General features: G+C 42.2%; 1 protein-coding gene across 2 annotated transcripts; it reads left to right on the top strand.

The window, feature by feature from the left end:
- Positions 1 to 11,060: 11,060 nt before the first annotated feature.
- LOC147884300 (Acid phosphatase/vanadium-dependent haloperoxidase-related protein) lies at positions 11,061 to 25,621 on the top strand. Of its 2 annotated transcripts, XM_087398448.1 has the most exons (3): positions 11,061 to 11,907; positions 24,857 to 25,027; positions 25,222 to 25,621. In XM_087398448.1, exons 1-2 carry the CDS (start codon positions 11,122 to 11,124, stop codon positions 25,016 to 25,018), a joined length of 948 nt encoding a protein of 315 aa, XP_087254574.1. In that variant the 5' UTR covers positions 11,061 to 11,121; the 3' UTR covers positions 25,019 to 25,027; positions 25,222 to 25,621. The 2 variants fall into 2 exon arrangements, with proteins under 2 accessions (XP_087254574.1, XP_087254573.1); XM_087398447.1 differs by having other exon boundaries at positions 24,857 to 25,619.
- Positions 25,622 to 27,053: the final 1,432 nt, after the last annotated feature.

Here is a 27,053-nt window from a genome sequence, read left to right as displayed (position 1 = left end):
GAAATGAAGTACTTTTGCTTTTTACAGCAAGAGTAAACTCCCCACGGTTAGAGAGTTACAGTTCTCGAGATTTCAATATATAAACAAAAATCATTACATTTTCATCACTTCCAACTTGTCGGCCCAATGATAAGTCTCCCTTTTGTGAAGGGGGAGGTCTTGGGTTCAAATCCTACTCTTTAATAAAAAGAGAGGAGAGGAGAGGAGAAGGAGAATAGAAAGAGAAGGAGAAGAAGAGAAGAGAGGGGGGGGCGCGGGATTTGCTGTTACAGACAGTTTTGCAGAACTCAGAAAAACTGTCCGCAACCAGAAGAGAGGGGGGCGCAGGATCTGCTGTTACAGTTTTGCAAAAACTTAGAAAAACTGTCCGCGACCAGAAGACGTAGAAGCCTAGAAAGATATCGCGTAGGTGAACATAGTAGACACGCGAAGCGAGAAAACTGTCCGTGACCAAAAGATGCAGGAGCCCAGAAAACTGTCGCGCAGGTGAACACAGTAGACGCATGAATCGAATGCACACGTAGGAACTCAGAAGGAGCACAGATGTTACAGTTCTGTAGATGCAACCGGTATGAGCAGAAGATTTGCCGGCCAGAATACACGTAGGAACCATGAGCAGAAAGCAAGCAGACTGAAAGTGCAGAAGCAGGGAGGTTTTGCAGCCGTAGGGATAGGGAAGGTACATAATTTGGAGGTGCAAAAGTAGAGAACTATGCACGGAAGAGGCTACAGAGCTGCACCCAGTCATAGGAGTAATAGGTTTTATACCACTAGCCGTGGAGATTTCGATCCCAGCAGCCATACCATTTCTATTTGCCGAAAAAGAAATCAAGACCAAAGGCTAGAGGCTAAGCATGGCGACACTCGAGGGCCATAGAGGAAAGGAGAACGTGGGCGAAACGTTATCATGGGAGCAGAAAAGGAATTAGAAGGGGAGGGAATGAAGAGGGAGACTATGACACAAGGGGAAAGGGAGAGGGGGAAGAGAAGCGTGTACATGATGGGAGGAGGAATGTAAAGATGGAGACATCAAGGGAAGAGGACCATGCTTTATTTTGAAAGGAAGGAAAGGGAGAAATCAAAGTACTAGCTAGGTGGCTTTACAAGAATGAGCGTGTCCCATCAAAGAATAGCCCCCTCCTTTTATAGCCAAGAGAGGGGGTCTCTCCCAATAAATGCATCCTCCCACATGCATGGTGTGTGTGGAAAAGTCTCCCATGTGGGCTAGGCAGTTACGCACTCTCAATTGTGTGCGACAACCCTTTGCCTAATTTTTCCACATAAATCAAGCCCCATATCTCAAGTCTATGATACTCCCTTGGTCTCTTCCCAATTTTATAATACGTTCAAACCTCTAGGAGGACAAGTGGAAGGTTGGCACAAGGAATCTTGCCACCTCATCCTACTTTCCCCATTATTTAACTTGCTCTCTTGGACGTTCTATACCTCCCCCACATGGGCCTATCCTATATGGAGGGAATAACCCAATATAATATCCATCTCACCTATTTTATATTACTTCTCCCATAGAATTTGGGCTATATCTCACTAAATGCAGCCTAGGTGGAGGGGTGGCACATGGAGGAGCCATGCCACCTTACATTTTATAATATTACTACCATGGATTATGTACAACACACCTTATGGGTCCTCTTACATGGAAGGGTGGCACATGGTCATGCCCTACCACCTCAACCATGGGCCCTATGCACACCGTATTTTATTATACTATTGCCACACATACAAACACACACACATATTAATTTCTTTTTCCTTAGACAAATTTATCCATAATAGTACATAAAAACATTGGTGTCTAAGGAGGAAGTGTTGTCTATATGGACAACGCAAGCAAAGGGAAAGCAATCAAAAGATGAGGGAAGTCAAAGAAGATAGAAGTGCTTGGCATCAGAATCTTAGCCTATTTGGGTATCATTTTTAAATAATATATATTTTTTTTTTGTAGGCACTCCATTGAGCTATGAGCAATAGCTCTGCAAACTAGGACCTTCTTTTGTTTGGCGAGGGAGGTGATGTTTTCTCCTTGCCAATTGCATTTTCTTTAATATATAGATAAAAAGATAAATGAAAAATGGAATTAGTTTTTAGTATAATTTTTATTTGTTAAATAAGTATTCTTAAATAATCTTTTTGTGTGTTCTAGAGAATATAAAAAAAAAAGGAGACTATTTCTTTGAAGTTAACAAGAATCTTAGTTATTTCAGTTTTTGTGTGTTAGATTAGTATTTTTAAATAATCTTTTTATGTGTTTTGGAGAATATAAAGAAAAAAGGAGACTATTTATTTGAAGTTAACAATAAAGAAGATGCCCTTCTTCAATAGGGAGTTGAGCATCAATTAAGGATCCAATTTAGGAGCCTTTGATAGATGTATAGGATTTCTCTCTAGATGGAAGATAAGTGAATACAAGCACCTAGAGATCGGAGCTCAAGCCCATAAGATTTACATTGATGTATATGGTAAGGAGCCTCAACTTGGGGATGTCCCATTATACTTTGCAAAGATGTTATATTGGCACTTTGTGAAAAGGACTTCCTGTTAACTTATCTTCAACGATTGGGTGAGGCCCCTCGAGTATAAAGTTTTCATGTCTAAAGTTTATAGTTTATACCTTATTTGCCGAGTATTTGCCTTGCTTGCATCATGCAAAGGTCAATGAACATTGGAAGAGAGGAAAAGTTGTAGAGAATAATCATGATTAAAGGAGACAATGCTATGATGGTAAGCATCCTATGTATTAATTTATATTTTATGGTCTTTTAATGTAATGTGATTTGTTAGGTCTGCTAATGTAATGCTTGATGAATTGATGTAGGAGGCATTTGAGATTAAGGAGTTATCTCCTCGATAGACCAACTTTCATAGCACATTTGGTTGAAAAGACATGCTCTCAAATGCATTGGCAGGAGCACAAGATACTATGGAAGAGTATCTCCAAAGACTTTGTGATGAAAACAAACCTAATTTTGATGTTTGATGAGAACTAGCACTTAAAAGGCCAAATGATAAATGGTGTGGCCTGCAGTAATATCATAGCTCTCATGGTACAATTGGAAAGCTTAATGTAATTAGACACACATCCATGACAAGAGTGCATGAAGCATGGAGCCATTTTGCAAGGGGTGTAGTCACATGCAGTTTTTGATGCATCTACACTTCTATGCTACACCTTCTTGCGATAGGTTTCATCTTATTTGCTTGTTACAAGCCATGCGAGTAAGCAAGTTGTGCCCAATTCAAGCTTCTTTGTATATGGTTTTCGAGGTTGGCAATTTAATGCCTCCGCAATAGCTCATGGCTCATGAGTTTGACTCTTGTAAACCAAAAACACTAGAAATTGGCATCTTTTTGAATATATGACATCTTCATATTTCAATATATACTTGAGTCCATAATATTGAAATGTTCTTAATAGTTTGATCTATCATTTTTCAAATTTAGTATAGGTTGTGAGTACTTGACTCTTTAAATTAGTATTTTCAAGTTACATATAAATGGTGCATCAAGCAAACCGCAACCCATTGTGATTGAAGCAAGCTCATCGAAGCAACCCATTATGCAAACAATCATTAACACACGTGTGCTAACATTAAACTAACACTAACAAATATGCTAGCAAATGACCATCAACACATACACTAATGCTAACATTAAACTAATGCTAACAAAGTTGTCTATAAATGAGAAAGAAATTGTGGATTAAACTGTAATTGTGGATAACACTTAAAATAAGAAAAATGTTAATTTTGTTTAAACAAATATAAACTTCATTGTAATTTTAAGTGTTAACAAATGTGCCTATGATGTGAAATACACTATAATTCCAAGATTTCGGGTAACAAATTAAGTGGTAAGAAGTAGATTGTATCTCAATACTATGTATGTTGATAACAATGTTTAGTCAAGAGATTTAATGGTGAGATACACTCTACTTCTTGCATTGATCATAGGGACAATGGTGGATTTTGTTATTCCAAATATTTAGATGATTGATACATCAATTGAGGTATCGACAACCCTAAAGGTCTTGTACAAGATAGAAAACATGTCCAGGATCCTATCTCTCAAACACCAGTGTCCAACATGAACATGGAGGAAAGGGATCAGGTATATGACCATCTCATGAAGGTCAAGGTGGTAAGAGATTAGCTGGTATTAGTTGGTCACAAGCTGGACTCAATCCAGTTATTACTGATACTTGGGATGCTACCAAGGCGTTTCAAAAATTTGATGCCTGCAGTGACAACAAGAGAGAGGATTAGGCCTCTAACATGGGCCCTTTGTTGATGTAGGAGGAGGCTAGAGAGAAGCGCTACAATGACGAGGCATTTTTGGCAGACAAAGTCAATCCTAGAAAAAAGGCTAAAGAAGACTCCAAGGGTGACACATACCAGAAGAAAAGGGCTCTAGACAAGAAGTGTTTCCTTTGTCTAAGCCCAAGGAGGAGTACGAATTTGAATCAGCCAACGTGGTTACAAGAGGATTTTCTTGGTCATTGAGCATTGCTTTGCTTTTGTGGCGCGGCGAGTGAAGGCAAGCAAGGCTAGTGTGTGGACACCAGAGCAGCTTCACAACACATTGCCAACAAGAAGTCATCAAATCCATATAACTTGCACACCCAAACTCACTGATGATGGTGGGGGATAGTAGGACATGCCATGTGAAGGGTGTTGGTAGCATTCCATTCATAACAAACTCAGATGACAAAGATGTAATGCTTGGTGTGCTTTATGTGCCTGCTCTTTGTGAGAACTTGCTATCTCTGAGTCAGATGCCCAAGAATAGGATGAAGGTCAAGTTCTATGACAAGGAGGTTGTGGTATGATCCAAAGCAATTGGAGAGATCATGGCTCAAGGAGTTGAAGAGGATGAGATGTATCAGATCAATGCACTTTTAGTCCATGGTGAGAAAGGAGGCTCCAAGTTGTGGCATGAAATATTTGGTCACATCAACTACAAGACATTATTAAAAAATGTAGAAGTCAAAGATGACGAATGGACTTCCACCAATTGCAAGCATAGATGAGGTCTGCATGGCTTGCTTGGATGGCAAGCAACACCGGATATGCCCAACCACTACCAACAATTTGAATGTATTCACAAAGGCATTCCCAAGGGATCAACTAGAGCACCGGATGGAGATTGGCCCAAATTGCATCATTGAGAAGGGGTGGTAGAAGTCAATGGCCCCACTAGCCAACCCCCATATGAGGAGAATAAAGGCATCATTAGATGGTAGGGCATTGATGGGTACTTGAACCACATGCTTGGGCAACAAGCCTACTATTGTATGGATGGCTAGACTAAAATTTTCCTCGATGGAAGAGGGCAAGTCTATGTGGATATATGGCAGTGCAAACATGCCTCGACATGGGCTATGAGGGACTATTTATAGGATTGGCATTTGGCACCTATATTCGCAACCTAACCTTAGTTTAAACCAAGATTAAGGTAGTCAGTGGGGTCTACAAATCTAGTTGGTGGCAGTTTGGAGGTTCAATTAGTGTAGTAGCAACCCAGATCAGTGAGAATAAACCCCCCCAAGCCTCCACACACTTCATCCACTTGAACTAAAGCGTTAGCAAAGCAAGCAATGCACCATCTAGTGAAGTCTTTTGAGCAAGAGAGTTCACAATAGTGTTTGTTCCCAACCTGTATTGTTGGTAGGTTGTTATGCTCACCTTTGAGCCTCTTTTTTGCCCACATCTTATGGGAGAATAAAGTCTAAGTTCTCTCTCTCTCTCTCTCTCTCTCTCTCTCTCTCTCTCTCGCCCCCCCTTAATTGTGGTTCACCTTACCCCAACACGCTAAGTGAAAACATATGGATGACAATCTTGCCGAATTAAGAGTGCTCATGGCTTTGTAAGCCTTTTAGAGGCAAAAATGGGCAAGAAAGCTAGTGAATAGTACCACCGGTACATGGAATGACACCACTGGTATCTTTAATTATATTACTTGTATTTATAAGTGCATCGGTGGTATTGTAAATAAACCCATTGTTGAACCACATGCTTGGGCAACAAGCCTACTATTATGTGGATGGCTATAGGAAACGAAGACCAAAATTTTCCTCGATGGAAGAGGGCAAGTCTATGTGGATATATGGCAGTGCAAACATGCCAGGACATGGGCTATGAGGGACTACTTATAGGCAAAAATGGGCAAGAAAGCTAGTGAATAGTACCATCGGTACATGGAATGATACCACTGGTATCTTTAATTATATCATTTGTATTTATAATTGCATCGGTGGTATTGTAAAGAAGCCCATTGTTGAACCACATGCTTGGGCAACAAGCCTACTATTGTATGGATGGCTATAGGAAACGAAGGTCAAAATTTTCCTCAATGGAAGAGGGCAAGTCTATGTGGATATATGGCAGTGCAAACATGCCTGGACATGGGTTATGAGGGACTATTTATAGGCTTGACACATTACGCACCTATATTCGCAACCTAACCTTGGGCTAAACCAAGATTTAGGCAGTTAGTGGGGTCTACAAATCTGGTTGGTGGCAATTTGGAGGTTCAATTAGTGTAGTAGCAACCCAGATCAGTGAATAAACCCCCCCAAGCCTCCATACACTTCATCCACTTGAACTAAAGCCTTAGCAAAGCAGGCAACGCACCATCTAGTGAAGTCTTTTAAGCAAGAGAGTTCACAACAGTGTTTGTTCCCAACCTGTATTGTTGGTAGGTTGTTATGCTCACCTTTGAGCCTCTTTTTTGCCCACATCTTATGGGAGAATAAAGTCTAAGTTCTCTCTCTCTCTCTCTCTCTCTCTCTCTCTCTCTCTCTCCCCCCCCCTTAATTGTGGTCCACCTTACCCCAACACGCTAAGTGAAAACATATGGATGACAATCTTGCTGAATTAAGAGTGCTCATGGCTTCGTAAGTCTTCTAGATGCAAAAATGGGCAAGAAAGCTAGTGAATAGTACCACCGGTACATGGAATGATACCACTGGTATCTTTAATTATATCACTTGTATTTATAAGTGCATCGATGGTATTGTAAAGAAACCCATTGTTATTTGGCATTTTGTTAGTAGTTCACGATTTATTGCTACTAGTATATTGATTATGATCATCAGTCTCTTTATCTAGACCGTCGGTGAATTTTGAGGTTACTAGCATGATCTCATTATTACAAAATTGACGTTCATGAAAGAGGGTTTAAAGCAAAAGTAATAGAATCCTTGCTTTTTTACTAAGGTCTATGACCTTTGGGTGGCGTGGCTTTGCTCCTTCTCTATATTCACCAATGCAGACATCGTGGGTTGCCTCGATTCTTCTCTCCACATGTTCATCCTTTGATATAAGTTTGTTTAACATCCTTCTTGGCTCAAATTTCAATAAAACAAGATTCTACTCTCATTTTTCTTCTCTCAGGTGGACGAAGTCTCTCCATACATAGCTGATATTGTCACTTACATGTAGGAGGTTATTTTGCTTCAATGCTCCTTGTTTTCCTACTGTTCTGGCATAAATTTTGAGTCTTGTTATCAAACACCTATGTGATTCCAATTTGAAGATGTCTTATAGCAATGGGGGCTCATAGCAAGCTGACCAAAATATGGGTGATTCTCTCTTGGGTTGGAGCAAGAGCCAAAATTTTTTTTTTCAGCAAATTGAAAGCTTTTGAAGTTGAATGAACTATTTTGTGGCATCCTGGGCAGAGAAAAAATAGCCATAAGATTGCTGCTTGAAAATCAAGCCCTCTATTTGATGATTTGCATTGCCTTAGTTCCCATATCTTTGAAGGTATGTCGTAGCTCTTGTCTCATGCCACTCTTTGAGTTTGCTAGACTTCTCTATAAATCGATGAGGTAACCTACTAAAGATTTACATATTTCCTCTAGACACAATCAAAGCTTATAGGAAAATCCGTTGTCCATATATTACAAAATGAAACTATGCTCCCTTCTCTTCTAAGGTAAAATTGTGTCTTGTGTTGTGACACTTTGATCCTACCTACCAAAGGAAAACGTCCCATAAACAAAATGGTGCCTTGGTTGATGGTTCTATTACTCAAATTTAGTTGTTGCAAATATAGTGCCGTCTTTCTCCATCACTCCATAACAAGGCATTGAGTGTTAGTTCCCGATCATGTTGATTTCCAATTCTAATACCAATGTCACATAAGCTAACAAAGAGGGCTCTCGACATCCATTCCACCTAGCCATAAGTCTCTAGAGTGCTACCGATTGCCATGTGTTATTTATTGTGTTCATCTAGTACATCTGTTGTTCCTTTTAACCTCCACACATTGCATACATCAAAGTGAAATGTGGAGTGTTTAGGGATTGTAATTCAACATGATCAATACCGCATAGTGTTTTCAAGATGAATTTATGCATTAGTTAGATTAAGCGTGTTGCAAAATCATGTAACAACTACTTTCATTCTTTACCTGTCATATTCGCTCAAATGTAGAGCAACACTTGATAATCCATAGCTTGCAAGGAACATAAGATGATGAGAGAAGGGATCGCTCATGACTTCACGTGCTTAAACTAACATGGAGACTCAAACCAGTAGATATATACATGCTAATGGATTCAAGGGGATTCAATTATCCCCATTCTATGAACCATGTATTGGCTCTTGAGCTATGGAGGACCACTCGACACATTATATCATGTGAATCATACCCATAATCAGAATCATGTTTGAAAAGAAAACTAGAATAAAAAGCTAATTGCCTTTTACATTATTGGCTCCTAATTCAATAGCATGATAGATTCATTTACTTAGCATATGTAGTCAAGTTCCTTGATGGCATGACTCATGAACTTATACAATTTGGTATAGGCTCCAACCCTTCCCTAATGGTGCGTCTTTATTAAAGGAGTGTAATGGTGGTGGTGAACGTAGTGCTCTTGGATACTCTTTGAAATTGCACTCACAAATTAAAGAATTAGAGAATCATCATGCACACGAGTACATAATTTAAAAAGGTGTGCTAGAATATTCAAGGACGAGAACAACACCTTTATTTAAAGCATGATTTGACCCCCTCCCTCGCTCTCTCTCTCTATGTTTCTCTCTCTCTCGTTGTGTATGCATGTGTGTGTGTGGTGTGTGTACATTGTGTGCATTTCACACAAAAAAAAGTGTGTACGTTGTGTATGCATGCATGCATGTGTGTGTGTGTGTGTGGTGTGTGTACATTGTGTGCATTTCACACAAAAAAGCGTGTACATTGTGTGCAGTTTCCTTTGTGGATCTTTATCGTTTTTTAAAACCCTCCTTGCATCGGTCCCTTCAGGATGTGTATGCATGGGGAGATCTTCCTTCGGCTTAGTTAGCTCCTTTTTGGATCATCTTTGAATGTACATTACCTTTCACAAAAAAAGTGTGTAGATTGTACATGCACAAACATATACAAGTCATAAATGAGCGTGGTGAAAGTTTAACACACACACACACACACACACACGCACGCACGCACACACACACATAAGCATGGGATAATTACCGGGATTTCGGGAGAAATCCCATAAGCATGGGATAATTACAGGAATCTTGGGATATGAAAGAAGAGTTTGAGACCCTCCCCATAATCCCAGTCGGCTCTTTTTGGGTAGTGGGGAGGATTGCGTAGGCAGGGGAGTGGGACCCTCCGTACTCGGTGCTCCAATGGCTGCCATGTGACAGCATCTACAAATTTCTAACATGCTCTAGACACTGAGAGAGAGAGAGAGAGAGAGAGAGAGAGAGAGAGAGAGAGAGAGAGAGAGAGAGAGAGAGAGGGGTATGGTTGGTTGTATGTGTGTGTGTGTGTGGGGGGGGGGGGGCTCTCTCTCTATGTATTTGTTCAATTTTAGAAGTTCGGTTGAATTAAAGGCTTTATGAAAATTCTTGAATATTTGTGTGTGTGTGTGTGTGTTTGTGTTGGTATGTATGTATATGTTTTTCCAAATTTTTATGAAATTCCTCAAAGTTTAAGATTTATAAAATGAGACCTGTAATTTATTCTTGAGAACTGAAGGCATTTTATGGTCCCAACGTTGAGACCGAGCAGAGCAAGTCTCTGAATCGTTGTAGATGGGCTATGCTACACGTGTATGCTAATGCATTGCATGGAGATGCACGAGGCACATAATAAACAAGTGAGTACAAGTACTTGTGAGAACTGCCTTCAAATTGGCTTTGTCAAAGGAAAACAATTGTCAAGATGAATGAATGATTAATTTGCAACACTTGTGATCGAAGCTCTTGTATAGGAAAGTTTGGATGATTTGCAAACTCTATGTGCGCATGCGTACGAGCGAGCGCGCGCGCGAGAGAGAGAGAGAGAGAGAGAGAGAGAGAGAGAGAGAGAGAGAGAGAGAGAGTTCTTAAAAAAAGAAAGTGTGTGTGGGTGAGTAAATGTGTGAGAGAGAGAGAACCAAAATAGAAGGGGGCCACTTGGCAACAAATTGTGTCGGACACTTTTTGGCTTGCCACAGGTAGGCCTAAGTTGAGGCAGCGACTTCTTGTAGAAGCAAAATTCACTATTTTTAAAAATATTTGTCATTTGTTGAGGCTCGTTTGTCTTCCCCCTCTCTCTCTTGTTTCTATTTCGGTCCCCCTTTTTCTTGGCCACTTAATTTCTATTTGTTGTCCTCTTCACGACAGGCCACTTGAACGTGGTTCAACTTGTTAACAAAAGCGTTACTAGAGCACTGTCTAAAGGCAGTGCTAACAAAGGTGAAAATAACCCAAGTGGAAGAAGGTTGAAGGAGCTTCTTGGGAGGGCTGTTTCAAGAAAGAGAGAGAGAGAGAGATATTGGTGGAGAAGATGTAGCTCTTATTAAGTTAGATTAGAAATGTCATTCACGAATATTGATTCGTGGAGAAGATATAGGGGAGCAAAGGGAGAGGGTGAAGACGAGGATTGGTTAGGGCAGGGTAAAGTTTGTCTCCGAGAAGATGGCAAAAATGCACAATTTAGTTTAGTTAATAATAATAAGTGGCAGCATATTCTAAGGCCTCTGCGAATCTCTGTGTGTGTCTCTCTCTCTCTCTCTCTTGTGTCATGCTGTTTTTTGCCGCCTCCTCCTCCCATTCTCCTCCATAGCCAACCCTCCTCCATCCTGGCTCCTCCTTCCTCGCCATGGCCCTCGACCTCTCTCCTTCCTTCGCCTCCTCCCCTTCTTCTTCTTCCTTCTCCCGCCTCCTTCACCTCCGTTTCTCCCCCCGTTCCGCTCTCTTGCTCTTTCATTCCTCCCATTCCAAGCCCTCTTCCTGCTTCTCCCTCCACTACCCCCCCCCCCCCCGCTGCAGCTCCTTGTCTCTCTCTTTTGGATTGAAAAACTGGGCTTTGAAGCTCACTCCGCCTGTCTCTGCTCTTGTCGCCTTCGCCATCAGTGCTTTCGCCACATTCTGGCGTCAGAAGACCAAAGTGTGGCAACATTACGCTGGCAACCATGCTGACGACTTTTTGACAGGTTTCGCTAACAATTCGATCACTGAAAGAAGGCTTGGAGCAGCAGAGGAATATCTCGACATGAAAAACAGGTTTTGCGACAGCTTAGTGCATCAAGGCGGATTGAGTATGGCCTTGCTTAGCACCACGGCTATGGCGAAGGATCACATTAGTCCAGTCATAGCCACACTATCTGCGAACCCTACTTTTATGTCTGCTCTTGTGGCATGGACAATCGCACAGACCCTGAAGATTTTCACCACCTTTTTCGTGGAGAAGCGCTGGGATTTTAAGATGCTGCTCGGATCTGGTGGAATGCCCTCGTCGCATTCGGCGCTGTGTGTTGCTCTTACTACATCCGTTGCAGTTTGTCACGGATTAAGCGACTCGCTTTTCCCTGTCTGCCTTGGCTTCAGCCTCATAGTCATGTACGACGCAACAGGAGTACGAAGGCATGCGGGCATGCAAGCAGAAGTAAGGCTTCTAAATCATTCTCTGTTGTTTTGCGCTCTTATGTTCTTTCCTTTTTTGGCCTCAAACGACACTGCTCTGTGATTATTCATCCCAATGGTCGCCCTGGGCGGGGGGAACTCGGACCTTGATCTGTTATTTGGTGTTCTTTTCTCGAGTTTGTGATACAAACGATCATACTAAATCTGCCCCATCTACGGGCAAAGGCTTGTGCCTGTGACGTTAAACATATTTCTTCTTCTTTCTTGCTCTCCCAAGCGACACCCCGTGTAGCCTATCCTAGGATATCCGCAGTTGCAAGCGAGTTGCCGCCGGAGTATATGTGCAAGCATACTGATCACATGTGGGCTGATTCTTTGAACTCTCCCATTTCTTTTTACATGAACCAATGAGGCATATTGTGTATTTTCTTTTCTTAGTGAGCATGGTGGGTTGCTCCGAGATGGGGAGTATTCTTTTGTCTGAGACCAGAGCCTAATCTGATCATTGGAGGGAGGGTGCGAGCCTTCTGTATTTTATCGAACTTTCTTCTAACTATTCTTAGGCTCAGATTCTTGTCTTAAAATCTTACATGGTGCCTTCCTTTTCGTAGTACCTTGGTTGGTAAGGTGTTCCAAGCGGTGATGCTAAGGTGTGATCCTCTAGCTAGTGTAGCCGTGTTAGGGGAGAAGGCATCACCCCTCTCCACTAGCCAACCAACCATACCCCAAATGAAGTCCATTGCATCTTTTGCATTCCCTTGAACAAGCTAATCAGCTAGGGGCACTATAAGAAATCCTAGATTTACTATTATTATGAACATGCTAAGGAGCAGAAAGGAGACTAGAAATAGCAGAGAACAAGAAATAGTTGTAGTGCTTGAAATGTGTGGAGTTTTTTGATCCATATAACTGGGTTTTATATAGAGAGTGAAGAGCCACACATGAAAAGGTGTGTGCTCCCAAAAGGTATGTGCATGAAGAGGTGTGTACCCCTTGTGAAGGGTGTGATCCTTGATGAGATGCATTACAATAATACAAGTAGTAGTCCTCTTCATATGAATATGTCTCTTGTGAAGGGTTGTGCCTCATGGGAAATGTCCCGTTGAAAGGGCATATCCTTCCAAAGTGTATTCATCCCACCATTGATAGGTCTAAAGTACAAGGAAAGGAATACGTCACGGATCGTGATAGTAGCAAGTCTCGGCTATGCGTGATGGATTTCATGGTTTTCAATCTTGTAAGTGGCTGTCATAAGATTGAAATTGTCATTGTAATGAAGGCCAAAAGTTGACCAAGTTAGTGGGGGTTATATTGGTTGTGTGTGCAAGATAAAGAGGTCAAAATGGAATAAGGAGGTACCATATAAGTACCCTTCCCTCATTTGCAATGTGTCTTTGATGTGACTCCTAGAATCTTAATCTACACACAGCCCTCTTGCTTCCTCTTCAACTATGCTCTCTCTCCCCTCTCTCTCCTCCCCCCCCCCCAAACTTCTCTTTCTCTCTCTCCTACCCCTTTCCTTCACACCTCACTCCTTCTCCCCCTTCCCCTCTGTCTATTGCTAATTTTGCCCTCTTCTCCAAATTTGCCCTATCACCTTCACTACAATGGTATCAGAGCTTTGCTCTTGGCACCTTTGGTTCTTGCGTCGTTTGATTTCAACCCATCTCCTTCTACTTAACCATCCTCATTGTACCCTCTGCTAGCAATAACTAGAACTAACATTTGGACCTACATTTTAAAGGATTTTTGATGTGTGACGGTCTTCAACAGTCCTTTCATCACCTCATTCATAGCTTCATCATGCTCGCCAGGTGGGAACTTGGTGGTGTGGAGGATGAAGGTGCTCATGCATTGCTATTGCTTATGCTCACGAGGGCTTCCCAATCCCCCTCATTTCACCCTTGCTTGTTTGTGTGACATTGGATAAGCCGGTCAAGTTTGTAGCTTCTCCCTTCAAATCTACAACCCACCAATTTGTCTAATCCGTCATTTCTTCCTCCCCCTTCAATTTCCCCTTTGAATCTTCACGGTTGCCCCTTCTACCGTTCCCTTTACTTCTCGTCATTGATGTCTTAGTACCACCAGTCTCTATTCTTTCTGAAATTGCCATTGTTAGCTTTCAGTTAGGGCCATGTCATTAGCTCCTGGCTTGGGACACATCATCAGCCAATAGCATCAGTACACATCATCAAGACTGACTCAGCCCTAGTACGTCATCAAGACTGACCCATCCCTAGTATGTGTAAGGTGTTGGAATGGTCACCTCCCCATCTGTAAGCCCCCAAATGAGGAGAGCGTGGGGGAGGGAGACCTTGGGCAGGATGTGCCCCAAAAGAAGAGAAGAGGCCATGAGCTCACGGATGACGTCAGCAACAGCACGGAACAGTACGGAGCTGAGGCGCACACGTGTGGGCAGATTAGGGAGCCAAGAAATAGCGCAGCATAGTGGGGGTCTATGGGCAGGTATACAGCCTGCAGCAAAGGGGAGTCTAGCAGCAGCCCAAAAGGGCTTGGCTAGGGCCCTTATATAGGGATGGTTGGGCTGAGCCAACCAGGTTGGTTGGGCCAGCCAACCAGGTCTGTCCAGTCGGCCCATTTAGGGCTGGCTGGTCGGTCCATTTCAAAGGGCCTTGAGCCCTATAAAAGGAGAGGCCTTGGGCCTTATTTTACATCCAACTGAGGCCCTGAAGGACGACCCTGATTTAGAAGCTCTTGGGAATTGACTTCCACGATTGGAGGATTCTGCCCTTGTGAGAAGGAGGGTGACTTAGGTTCAGTTAGGTGCGTTTAAAGTTCGCGGTCTAGGTTATCTGGAGATGTACTTTTGTTGCAGACCTTGCCAAAGGAAGGACGGGTTGAAACAGACCCTCAAAGCATGGTGCCTGGAAGACTCTATGTTGTTCACTCATTATGAGGGGGACAACTGGAAGATTGTGACGGCTGGATTGCTCGAGTTTGAAGGCAGGAATGTGACGGGAGATGGTGGTGCCAGGAGGTGCTACCAAAGATGGACCTGTGTACCAGGATGGTGTGCGGAAGCGGAACTAGACCTGGTGGAGCAGGAGCCACTGGATGAAAAGCCAAGAAAAGATTTTGACATCGAAAAGTTCAAGAGGACTACGACCAGGGAGTTACTGGAGCATCTTCATCGACGTGTTGGCATTGGGCCTAGATGTGTTGGTGAGAGGGGGTGTTGGAGTGGTCACCTCCCCATCTGTAAGCCCCCAAATGAGGAGAGCGTGGGGGAGGGAGACCTTGGGCAGGATGTGCCCCAAAAGAAGAGAAGAGGCCATGAGCTCACGAATGACGTCAGCAACAGTATGGAATAGTACGGAGCTGAGGCGCACACATGTGGGCAGATCAGGGAGCCAAGAAGTAGTGCAGCATAGTGGGGGTCTATGGGCAGGTATACAGCCTGCAGCAGGGTCTCCAGCAGCAGCAAAGGGCAGTCTAGCAGCAGCCCAAAAGGGCCTGGCTAGGGCCCTTATATAGGGCTGGTTGGGCTGAGCCAACCAGGTCGGTTGGGCCAGCCAACCAGGTCTGTCCAGTCGGCCCATTCAGGGCTGGCTGGTCGGTCCATTTGAAGGGGCCTTGAGCCCTATAAAAGGAGAGGCCTTGGGCCTTATTTTACATCGAACTATCCAGCAATCCAGGAGGCAGAAAGGAGCAGCAGGAAGCCATCCTCTGGGCCTATATCCAGGAGGTGAGAGGGTGCTTGAAGGGCTGCAGACTTAGCCAGGAAGGGCTGGACCTTGGCTGTCTTCTAGGGCAGCAAGGTGTTGAGATCATCATCTTCTGGAGCAGCCAGTTACAAGCAGGTTGGAGCAGTGGAACAGCTATCTTGGGGCCTACATTCAGGAGGACCAAGGGGACCTGTGTGCTGCAGACAAAGCTTGGCAGGGGCTGCCCACCTAGGCTGATTCACAGGCAGTAAGGTAGAGAAGAACACACTAAGACGGAAAGTCTACAGACGCTCGAGGTGGAGCATGCGGGCTCGAGTCTAGAGATAACTTGCAGATAGGAGAAAGACCTTGTGGTTAGATCAGAGGACCACACCATTGGTGGGACTCTGGATCTATCTCTTTGGTATTGTGTCCATAGTTTTGGACGGAAATATATTATTTTGGTGGTTTCTCTATCTGGCTGGTTCATCAGCTATTGATGAGTCTGCACATCTATTTTATGCACATAAGTCAAGAAGTTTGTGATTCCACACCCCACACCACACTGTGTGAGCTCCTGGGCATTACTATAAGTCTTCCGCTGTGCGTACCCTCTGTTGGGTTAATTTCTAACATTAGCAACACCCGGATCCAAGCTTCCAGCTCTGAAATTTTCCATCAGATTTTCGATCCCTAATTCCCAGCCAATGCTTGGTATCTTGGATTTTAAATCACCGATTCCTGGTCAGTGCACCCAGATCATAGATTCCTAACTTTCGGCTTCCACATTAGTATTCGCGATTTCTTGACTTCTTGCTCCCACATCAGCATTTTTGGCTTCCACATCATCACTTCTGACTCTTGGATGAAGACCTTGATCTCAGAAGCAGTTGTAGTTTCAAATTCGTGGATCTCGGATCTTTGACTCCGGGGTCCCAGATTTCAAAATTTGGATTGTAGTCCCGGATCCCAGATTGCGGATCAACACTTGGATTCCAAAGCACATGTGTGAATTCCAAGCCAATCCGAGGTATATTTTTGAAATTTGGCACATGCTCAATATACTCTCATGGCAAAAAAACGTGTGACCTGATTTGATGCGCCATTGCTAAGTGAGGATCCTTTGGTTGAGGCTGCTCAGCATGAGCAAGCGCTTTCCATTGAGGCTGCTTAGCATGACTAAGCGCCTTCCACGGTTAGAGCACCCACTGGTAGCATGGGGATGCCTTCTCTTTCATTGCCACTTGCATCCATTGCTTTACAAGCACAATTTTTAGAGGTGTTATCGACCATGCCTCTAGGTATATTTGTATCGTTAGGTAGCAACTTGGCCAATAGAATTGACCGGTAGATGATCGAAGTGGTTGCACTTGCATTTTAGGATAAAGGCAATCAGATAGCCAGGATGCCTTGTCAGCACCACACGGAGGTTTATGGCAGATGCTCGCTGTTCCTCTAGCTTTCAGACCTTCAAGCCATTTCACGTGGGACAATGGCACCCAATATGGGGACTGATCTGCCAAGGCAAGTTGCCATATGTCAGAGATTACAATTTGCATTTGGTTTTCTCCCCTTGTGGGCTTATTAAGAAGATTGTCATGCATCAGATTTCAGGTGGCCTCCAAGTGTTGTTACACTTTGCCTCACAGCATAGTGCATTATAAGCAAGAAACTTTGAAAGGTCGGGATATCTATAATAATTGAAGTGCATTCAGTTTTCAACATGATGGAAATGCAGGCATTGAAAGGGAGGAGATAAATATGTACCAGAGCAGCCAATTATGGTTGATTCTATGATGCCTAGTGCACCGGTTTTGTCACATGCAAGGAAGGCCAACAAAAGTGAACACTTTGCATCCAAGGAAAATACAATTACGTTATGCATGTGATGCAGCCCAACCATATTCCTTTCTTTCACTTGAGGGCTACGAATCAATTTGGTACTTCTATGTGTTTTCCTGGCATGTAGTTAAATTATGCCTCACAGTCGTGCAAAGGACACAAGGTATGCATCATGCAGGATGTTCATTACACACCCAAAGAGAGTCTTTTGTCTTTGGGAAGGATGTACTTGAACAAGCCGCTATGAGCTTGTTCATGGGTACCTACACAACTTGTGACTTGACTAGTGTGACACGCCATGGGTCATTTGATGCTCCATATGCATGGGGTAGAGGCCTGTCTCGATGACAGCCATCTGGCACATCCCTGCCTCGTGTGAATGCTCTTGCAAGAGCTTTTCCCCACCCAAAATCTAGATTGGCTCAGGTACAGCATCAAGTTCGTATGATAGAAGAGGATATATATAAGACTGCCTTTAGAACTCAAACGGGACATTATGAGTTCTTAGTTATGCCTTTTGGGCTTACTAATGCTCCAGCTACTTTTAGTAGAATGATGAACTGAATCTTTCTTAAACACCAAGATTGTGTGGTAGTATTTTTCGATGATATTCTGGTGTTTAGCAAAGATGTTGAGGAGCATAAGAAACATCTGAAGCTAGTCTTTTCACTCTTGAAAGAAAATCAATTGTACATAAATCCTGAAAAGAGCAGTTTCTTTCAAGATCAGATAGAGTATTTGGGTCACATTGTATCCGCCGATGGGAATCGAGTAAATCCAAAGAAGATTGAGTGCATAGTCACATGGCCTAAACCCCGAGATATGCATGAAGTAAGATCATTCTTGGGATTGTGTAGCTTTTACAGAAAGTTCGTTAAGAATTTTACATACGTTGCACACCCATTGACAGACCTTCTTAGAAAAGCTAAGCATTTCTTATGGACTGAGCGTCAAGATAAGTTGAAAGAAGCTCTCACACAAGTTCCTGTGTTGCAACTACCCGATTTCTCTAGACCATTCTTTGTCGTTGTAACCGATGCTAGTGGATATGGAATTGGAGCCGTACTTATGCAAGATGGACATCCAATAGCATATGAGAGCCGAAAACTAAAACCAGCAGAATGCAATTATAGTATATATGATAAAGAATTAACCGCTGTTGTGCATGCTTTACTAATGTGGAAACATTATTTGATGGGAGCTGAGTTTCTTATCAAAACTGATCAGCAAGTATCAAGCATTTGTTGACTCAGCCACTAATATTCGATAGATACATTAAGTGGGCATCATTTATAAAGAGTTTTCAGCCCATGCTTCAGTGTCAACCTGGAAAGGAAAATGTAGTTGCTGATGCTCTTAGCAGAAAGCCAAGTATTAATCACATCACTACTGTAGAGACGCATCCTTTCAAAGGTATGAAGAACTCTTATCAAGGGGATCCAGACTTCTCCGATATATGGAACAAATTAGAGAATAACAATTGGAATCCTATGTTGGACTATTCATGCAATGATGGATACCTCTTTTATCAAAAGAAATTATGCATCACTCGATCCTTTAGACAAATTGTAATGGAGGAAATGCACCAATCACCATATATGGGACATAGGGGAGTGACTGCCACTTTACAAGTGATAGCAAGAGAATTTCATTAGCCTACCATAAGAAAAGATGTGGCTAAGTTTGTAGCCGAATGCATCACTTGTCAAAAGATCAAGAGTTACAAAGGAAAGACCCCATGATAGCTTATGCCTTTGCCTATTCCTACGCAACCTTGGGAACAAATATCTATGGATTTCATAACAGGTTTTCTAACTATAACGAATTAAAATGATATGATTTGGACGATAATAGATCTCTTTAGTAAGCAAGCTTATTTCATTCCATGCAAGAAGACTTTAATAGCTCAGGAAGCTGCACATTTATTCATCAAGCATATCTTTGTTCATCATGGCTTGTAAAAGATTATAGTGTCCGATCGAGATTCGAAGTTTTGCAGTAATTTTTGGACTGCATTATTTCATAATCTAGGCACTAAGTTAGACTTTTTATCAGCTTTTCATCCAGAATCGAATGGACAAATTGAGGTTACAAACAGTACTATTTTGGATATGATAAAAGCTTATGCGAGAAGTCAACCAAAGACTTGAAACAAATACATTCATCTCTTACAGTTTGTTTATAATAATACTTCTCATTCTGCAACTGGAAGAGTACCCTTTGAGATTATCTATGGGAAGGTTTAACCTATTTCTATCACACGATTGACCCATAGAGTGAAAGCAACAGATGCATTTACTCATGACTATCAAAATATTCTCAAAGAGGTTCGAGAAGCCATTGCAATCGCTCGTACACAAAACAAGCTAATAAGAAACGGAAACACATGCTTTTTAAAGAAGGCGATTATGTACTTCTTCGGATTGAGAAAAGAAGGTTGAAGAGTGTTGAGAAATGGCTAGTAATCAAGATGTCCCCACGTTTTTATGGACCATTCAAGGTGATTTAGAAAATCAATGATCTAGCTTATAGGCTTGAATTACCTGATAATTGAAAAATACATAATGCTTTCCATATTAGCCTCTTAAAGCCCTTCAAAGGACCTTTACCTATTCATCCTGTCTATGAAGAGGCTCCATTGATTGTTGATGAAGAAGAAATTCTAGAGCCTGAATGCATTAGCCTGAATGCATTATTGATCATCAACAAACCTCGACCCGAAAAGGAAATGTTTATATTAAATACTTGCTCAAATTTAAGAATCATCCAAGAGATGATGCTTAGTGGATGCATGAGCGGTTCTTTCGAACTTTTCCAAACCTCATTAGTTCTTATAATCAAACACGCAACTGAGGTCAGTTGCAATATAAGCAAGAGGGATGTTACGGAAATTATATTTTTTGATATATCTTGCTTTGGATATTATTACTTTAGTCAAGTGTGACTATGGCAAAGTACTCCATAGGAGCGCACCGGACGCAACGGGGGTCCTAGTGGATACTTTGTGTGGTTAGTTAGGGACGCCTGACTAGCTTGTGTTTTGCCATGCTAGATGGTCGGTATTGTGGGTGATTCCATGTTAATACTAATGTCGCTAGTGTTATTGGTGTTGTGCTTGATTATTGTGCTTTGAGCGCGGTTATGTTGGGATCGGTTGATTCAGTGATTCGTTCAATCAATTGTTAATAACTAATGAAATTGGCAGCTTGAGTACAGGTGATGGAACTCATAGCGAGGATTGGAGTTAGTGCGAGGGTACCGATCGAGGGGTCGCACAGCGCATTATATATGGCCATGGGCCAATTTTGTATTTGTTTTATTATTGCAAGTTTGAGCAATATATTTTGTTGTGGACATAATTCATTTTGGGCGCTAAGATGGCTATGTAAAGCAAATCCCTCATTTTTGGATGAGAGGGATAATTTTGGCTCCTTGGTGCTTTTATGAAATATCATAAATACTCTAGATGAGGAAGCGTGAGCCACTCATCTAGGGGGGGGAGATTGTACCTAGTCTGCTGTCGTTTTCGTGGTGTGATTGTGCTCTTCTTCTCCAATTGATTAAATGGTGACTTCGTGTGTGGAAAGAATTACCTTCTGGTTTCAGAGGAAGCACACAGTTATACTAGAGTGCTTGAGCCTAAACAACAGCTTTGTAGTCCCTTCCATTTGAGTAGGACAACATAGACAAAGGTGCAATGCAAGTACAGCTCATTGAAGTTGCTTTGGGATATATGGCAAAGCTGTCAATGCTTCCAATGTGGGGAAAAAGTGGACAGCAAGATATAGAGGAGCATGCAAGCTCTATGTGATTTTGGAGCTTCTTGATGACAAGCTTGTCGGGATGGGCCTATACCTGCATATGTGGAGGTGTTTCAAATTCTTAAAGAGAACAAAAAATCAATGCTTCCAATGTAGGGAAAAAGTGGACAGCAAGACATAGAGGAGCATGGAAGATCTATGTGATTTTGGAGCTTCTTGATGACAAGCTTGCCGGGATGGGCCTATACCTGCATATGTGGAGGTGTTTCAACTTCTTAAAGAGAACAAGAAATCCATTTTAAGAGTTAAAAAGATCCATATCAGATTTTGATGTGCCCCGTTTGACATGTAATGTTTTCTACATTAGCTGGATCTCTAGGTGTTCATGTGATGTACAAATATTGTTTACTTGCCTTCAGGTTATATAATGGGGATTGTTTTAAGCTTTGTTAAGGTCATCCTTTAGATACATGGTTATTTTTGGTATCCTGGTTTTTTGTGTTGCATTGCATTCCTCTTCTTTTCTGTGCCCAACTTCCAAGTGTATCCTCCCTTACTTTCAAGTCTCTGCAGACTCTCTTTCAAAAAGGCTAGTGCTCTGAGCACTTTGTGTCCTCTTGTTGAGGTTGCAAATGGTTATAAGCTGGTTGTAAAAAGGCAGTGGCTCTATTCCTCTCTTGGCGTCACATGAGAAACTTGTGAAGTGCTTTAGAATGTATGATATGTGCCAGGTCTCAAGAAAAGCTACTTTTAGCTGCAGCAATGTGTGATGATGGAAACAATGTTGTATTCACAAAAGATAAGTGCAGAGACCTGTGCTTGAAGGTGGTTGGCACATGCACTAGACACGAGAACATGTATGTGTTTGATGGCATGGCAGTGGAACAACAGCATAGCCACTCAATTTTCGACCCCATGTTCACAGCCTATCTCTGAAGCATGAATCATTTACTTTTGAGCAGCTCGCTACTTACCTTTGGCACAAGAGGATGCCACACAGGTGTCAAAAGCCTTTGCACTTTGAAAAGGCCTAATACGATGGATGCCTTACATCTGAAACAGCCACAAATGTCTTTTTGTAAGGGCTGTGCATGGGAGGATGCAGAGATTAGAATGGTCAGAAGTCTGTTACGATGTGGATTTTTTGGAATCGGCAGGCTACTGCCACTCCTCTTTAGCTTGATGCTTCCTTCTGGATAGCTGCAAATGAGAGTTGCCTACTCTCATATGCATAGATGATGCCTGTTAATCGAGTCTTGTGCTAGCAAGCACACGATAGGTAGGAGAAATTGGTTTCAGTCATTACATGAGCCCATTGAGGGTGTTGTCAGCACTGCCCTTACATGAGCCCATTGAGGGTGTTGTCAGCACTGCCCTTAAAGTAGAGGTAAAGGGATTATTTTAAGCTTGCTAAGGTCCTTTCAGTTCTGGTCCTGTACATGGTTATTTTTTTAATTCTGCTTTTTTGTGTTGCATTGCCTGCCCCTGCTTTCTGTCCACATGTTGTGCCCAACTTGTAGCCTTCCTTTTTTCAATTTCAAGTCTCTTTGGAAGAGGCCAGTGCTAGCGGCACCTTGTATCCCCTTGTGAGGTTGCAAATGCTTACGAGTACTGTTCCTCTCTTGGCTTTGCATGAGAAATTTGGGAAATGCTTAAGAACATATGATATGTGCCAGGTCTTGAGAGAAATCTACTTTTAGTTGCAGCAAACAATGTTGTCTTCACAAAAGACAAATGCATCATTCAAGACCGTTTCTTGAAGGCTGTTGACATAAGAACATGTATGTGTTTGATGGCACAGCAGTGGAAAAATAGCATGCAGGTACTTCTTTTGTGCAGCTCACTGGTGACCTTTGGCAGAAGAGGGTGGCACACATAGCAGTCAAAAGCCTTTGAAAAAGCTTAATATAGTGGATGCCTTACATCTGATACAGCCACAAATGTATTTTGTGAGGGCTGTGTGTATCTTAAGATGCAGAGGCTTCCTTTGCAGAACGGGCAGAAGTCTTTTACTATGTGGGTTTTTTGAATCAGCAGGATACTGCCATTCCTCTTCAGCTTGATGCTTCCTTCTGGATGGCTGCTTTCTAGTTACTCAAGAAAAAAATGTGTGCTTGAGGACTCCAGTAACCCCCATGATTCAAGTTTTCCCCTCATCCATGGCCATTGGAAGGTATCACATAAGGAATTTGAAAAATTGGTATGTGCCTAACATGTTTTTCTACTTTGGTTAGAACCGTAGGCACACTCCCATGGTGGCTAGTCGTTGCTATGCGTGATGGAGTCTATGTTTTTTTACCTTATGAGTGACTATCAGGAGATTGAAACTGCACTGTGTCGTGTTTCTAGAGGATGAGTTTGGACATGTTCCTGGACACACACACACACTCTCTCTCTCTCTCTCTCTCTCTCTCTTGCCGTCACTCACTCACTCCGACCCTTCCCTTTCAGGTTGGACTTCCTATTACTCCCAACTTCTCAAGGGTGAACTCCTCTCTTTTTGTTGTTAGGACATGTACAATTTATAGAAAGTCATCGATGTTATTTTGTAATTTTGAGTACCTCACAGAAGCTAAGGGTAAGCAAGTTCTGTCACATATATGAAGAGTCAGTGAATGCCATTTTTTGTGTTGTCTGGGCCTCTTCATTGCTCCATCATTTTCTACACCTTGTCAATGAATCACGCTCTTGTCCTTAAACCCTTGCTGAAAGAAGCAATGGCATCTCCCTCGGAACTCATAGTATCAGGGGCATCTCATAAGCATATGCTTGTCTATCTCCACTACTGCATGTTGCAAGGTACAAACACAATGATGCCATGTGGCATCAACCTATGCTTGGTCTCAGTATGGAACTACGAGATGTGTCTGGAACCAGCCCATAGTTATGAGGTTGGATGAAACGGTCCTCAGAAGAACCAAAATGCCCACGATTGCAACTCTAGTGTGCTATAGTTGACACACCTTTCCAAACCTTTTGAAATAATCCGAGTGTAAGAACCACTAGTATTGTTAAAATTTTAATGACATGATAAAGTAGAAGCTTTATATTTAAACGTTGAGGCTGATACTCTTGATATGAAACAGTAGATTCATCATTAATGACTCAAATAGAGGTTAAAGTTAGCTGTCAAGGGATTCATACATGTAACCTTAAGTAATAATTGCATCACATGCACCTCGTCTTCAAATAAAATTAGGTGTAGATATAATTAGCACAAAAAGAGTGATGACCTCTGAGGGATGATCTACACAATTTATGCTCACTGGACTGCAATGTGGAAAGAAATAAGAACACATGAACATTTTGATCATTTCTGAATGCACAAGTTCTCTATGATCAGTATACGTTGCTGAAAGAAAAACATTTGAAATAATCAACCTGTTTTGCAACAAGAATGAGACCTCAGGTCACAGCATTTTGAGTTCTGATAGTGTGCTTTACAATTGTCTACGCCATCCATGTTTGTTTTGCTTGTTTTTGTAGCTAGACGTTACTGAGCTGCCTTAGTAGATGGCATTGCCGTTCTAACTTTTATCAAGGCTGTGATTTTAATTTGAGTTTTGGTAAGGTTATCAGGCTACCTCATAGGGCAGCTTGAGCCTATACATTTGGCAGTCGTTTTATTTCAGCTTTGTATCACAGGTTTCCAGGAGATCCACAAGGGTCTTAGGTCTGATGTTGTTTTCCCAAATTCATGCAGGTATTGAACTTGATTGTGGAAGATCTCTTCCAGGGGCATCCGATCAGCAGGAAGAAGTTAAAAGAATTGCTTGGCCACACACCTTTGCAAGTTGGTGCTGGTGCTGTCATTGGTATGGTGGTAGGTTATCTGTGCTCGCAAGGATATCGACATGGGCTGTAACATATACTGGTAATTGGCAGTGCGAAAGGCTTTAAATTTTTTTCTACAAGAGTATTCTCTTCTTTTGTGAATAGGAGTATTTCAAAAGTGTCAGTTGGGAGGGTTTCCAATTATAGGGCCTGAGAAGTCTAAACCTTTATTGTCTCTGTATCATTGTGAGGCCTAACCCTGAGCATTTGGGGGTCAATCTGCATATCTGGGAGTTGTGATTAACTCAATCACATGGAATGCTGAAGGACGCATCAGTCGGACTAAATTCTTGAAAGGATAATTAGCGCAGGCCAATACATTTGTCGCATTGAGGGTTGGCATTTTCTAAAGCAAAGGTCGTGGGAGGTGAATGCAAAGTAAATGGATGTACAGTTTTGATGAACAGAGGAGTCTATTTGCAGAATGATGGCCAGTTAAAAAGGCAAGCGAATGCTTTGACTGCTTGGATTTCAAGTAAGACATGCGACAGCTTCCTTAGGTTCAAGGCATGCCCATCTCATAAAGAATTGGTGTGGTGTATCCCAAAATGGATATAGTGATGTCTGAAGACTGTTTGACATTTTCAATTGTTAAGTTAATTGCTGGACGGTTTCTTACAAAACAAATAGCTTAGTTTGCTAAAAAAGACCCATGATCTTACATTTGTAAGTGGCTGCTGAGAAATAGGGCAGCACACCTTGCTACCCATGCAGTTTCCATGGATACTTTCTACTCATAGGTCTCATTCCCATACAGAACAAGAAAATCAAAGCCAATACCGACAGCAGTCTTTTGCTAAGCAGAAGCACAGAATTGTAGATGATAAACAACATTCAGATCCGGAAGAAACACAGCAGCCCTGGTCAGCGAAATAATCATTAGCGTATACCACAAGCACATGGACTGGTCAAGGTACAAAAGTGTAATAGAAATACTTGTAGGCTGCCAGCTATGCTGCAACTAGCTTCTACCCTACGGTTTGTAGACAAAGTTCTGGTGCTCCCCCCCCCCCCCCGCCCTCCCCCTCCCCCTTCCATGCTTTGCTGTAAGATCTTTCTGGAAAGGGACCTGACAATGGGGGCTGGTGAATGGATTCGCCAACTAGCCTTACAGGCCGAATTAACCTGTCTAGCCTTCATTTGTCCCCAGCCATCCGCATCGTCAGTCATTGTAATGCTTGACCCGCAGGCAACTAGATTTCCCATAGTTCGGGCTTCTTGTGCATGGCCTTCTTGGTTGGGTAAAGATCTATTTATGTGCTACACGAACATGTTGCCTGCATGTACCATGGCAGCTCATCCATTGGCCAATGGTGAGCCCGCATGTGGCTGCTTCATGTGGATGACACACCCTAGTGATAGTTGAATGTAGTGCCCATGTTTCCTAGGACCTCATCTAAATTATGATTACAACCTAGGACTCAAAACTCCTTTGCTCTCCTCAATTTGGGGCTTACATTGGGAGCATTACCCTTCTTTGACTCCCCCCCTCATGACCCAATGTGGGCCAATATCCAAGAGTCGAAATATGTGCAACTTGCTCATCTTATTACACTTCTTGATGATGTAGCATGGAGTAGGTGCTCAACCTTAATGAAATACAAGGTCATCCTAATTGTACGATTGGAAACAAATTGAGCCTCACAAATTGATGACAATGCTTTGAATTTGTTGAAAGGGAGGTGATAGTTTGAAGCTTTCTATAGAGCCATTTAGCGGTCCCTTATTCTAGCAAGAAACCTTTTTCTAAAGTATTCTATTGATTGGTATCCATGTCTCTATCCCAAGTAGTCACAATATCCACCTAGATACCAATATATTATTTGATTGATTTCTCCCGTATCCCCCCTTGTGAACAGCCTGAAAATGTACATGCCGAAAATGTACATGCCCTTCCATACAATAATTTTAGACCCTTATGAAACTTTGCACGCAAGTGGAACTTAAACAAAGGACTATGTAGAATTTTGTAAACATGCATATGGCTAAGCATACCGATGCATAATTTCACATGTACTATGCATTGTCAAAGATAAAAAAATGTTCATGTCCCATCATACAAATGA

The sequence above is a fragment of the Dipteris shenzhenensis genome, chromosome 27, assembly GCF_047967505.1.
Source record: "Dipteris shenzhenensis isolate YYH24624 ecotype China chromosome 27, Dip_SZ_1.0, whole genome shotgun sequence".
Classification (NCBI taxonomy): domain Eukaryota; kingdom Viridiplantae; phylum Streptophyta; class Polypodiopsida; order Gleicheniales; family Dipteridaceae; genus Dipteris; species Dipteris shenzhenensis.
The sequence above is the reverse complement of the archived record's forward strand: the minus strand, read 5'-3'. Positions and strand labels throughout refer to the sequence as shown.

Excerpts from the sequence above, each read along its gene's own strand:
- LOC147884300 (XM_087398448.1), top strand. The coding sequence starts at position 11,122 with ATGGCCCTCGACCTCTCTCCTTCCTTCGCCTCCTCCCCTTCTTCTTCT. Across the intron at positions 11,908-24,856 it reads ATGCGGGCATGCAAGCAGAA|GTATTGAACTTGATTGTGGA; the intron begins GTAAGGCTTCTA and ends AAATTCATGCAG.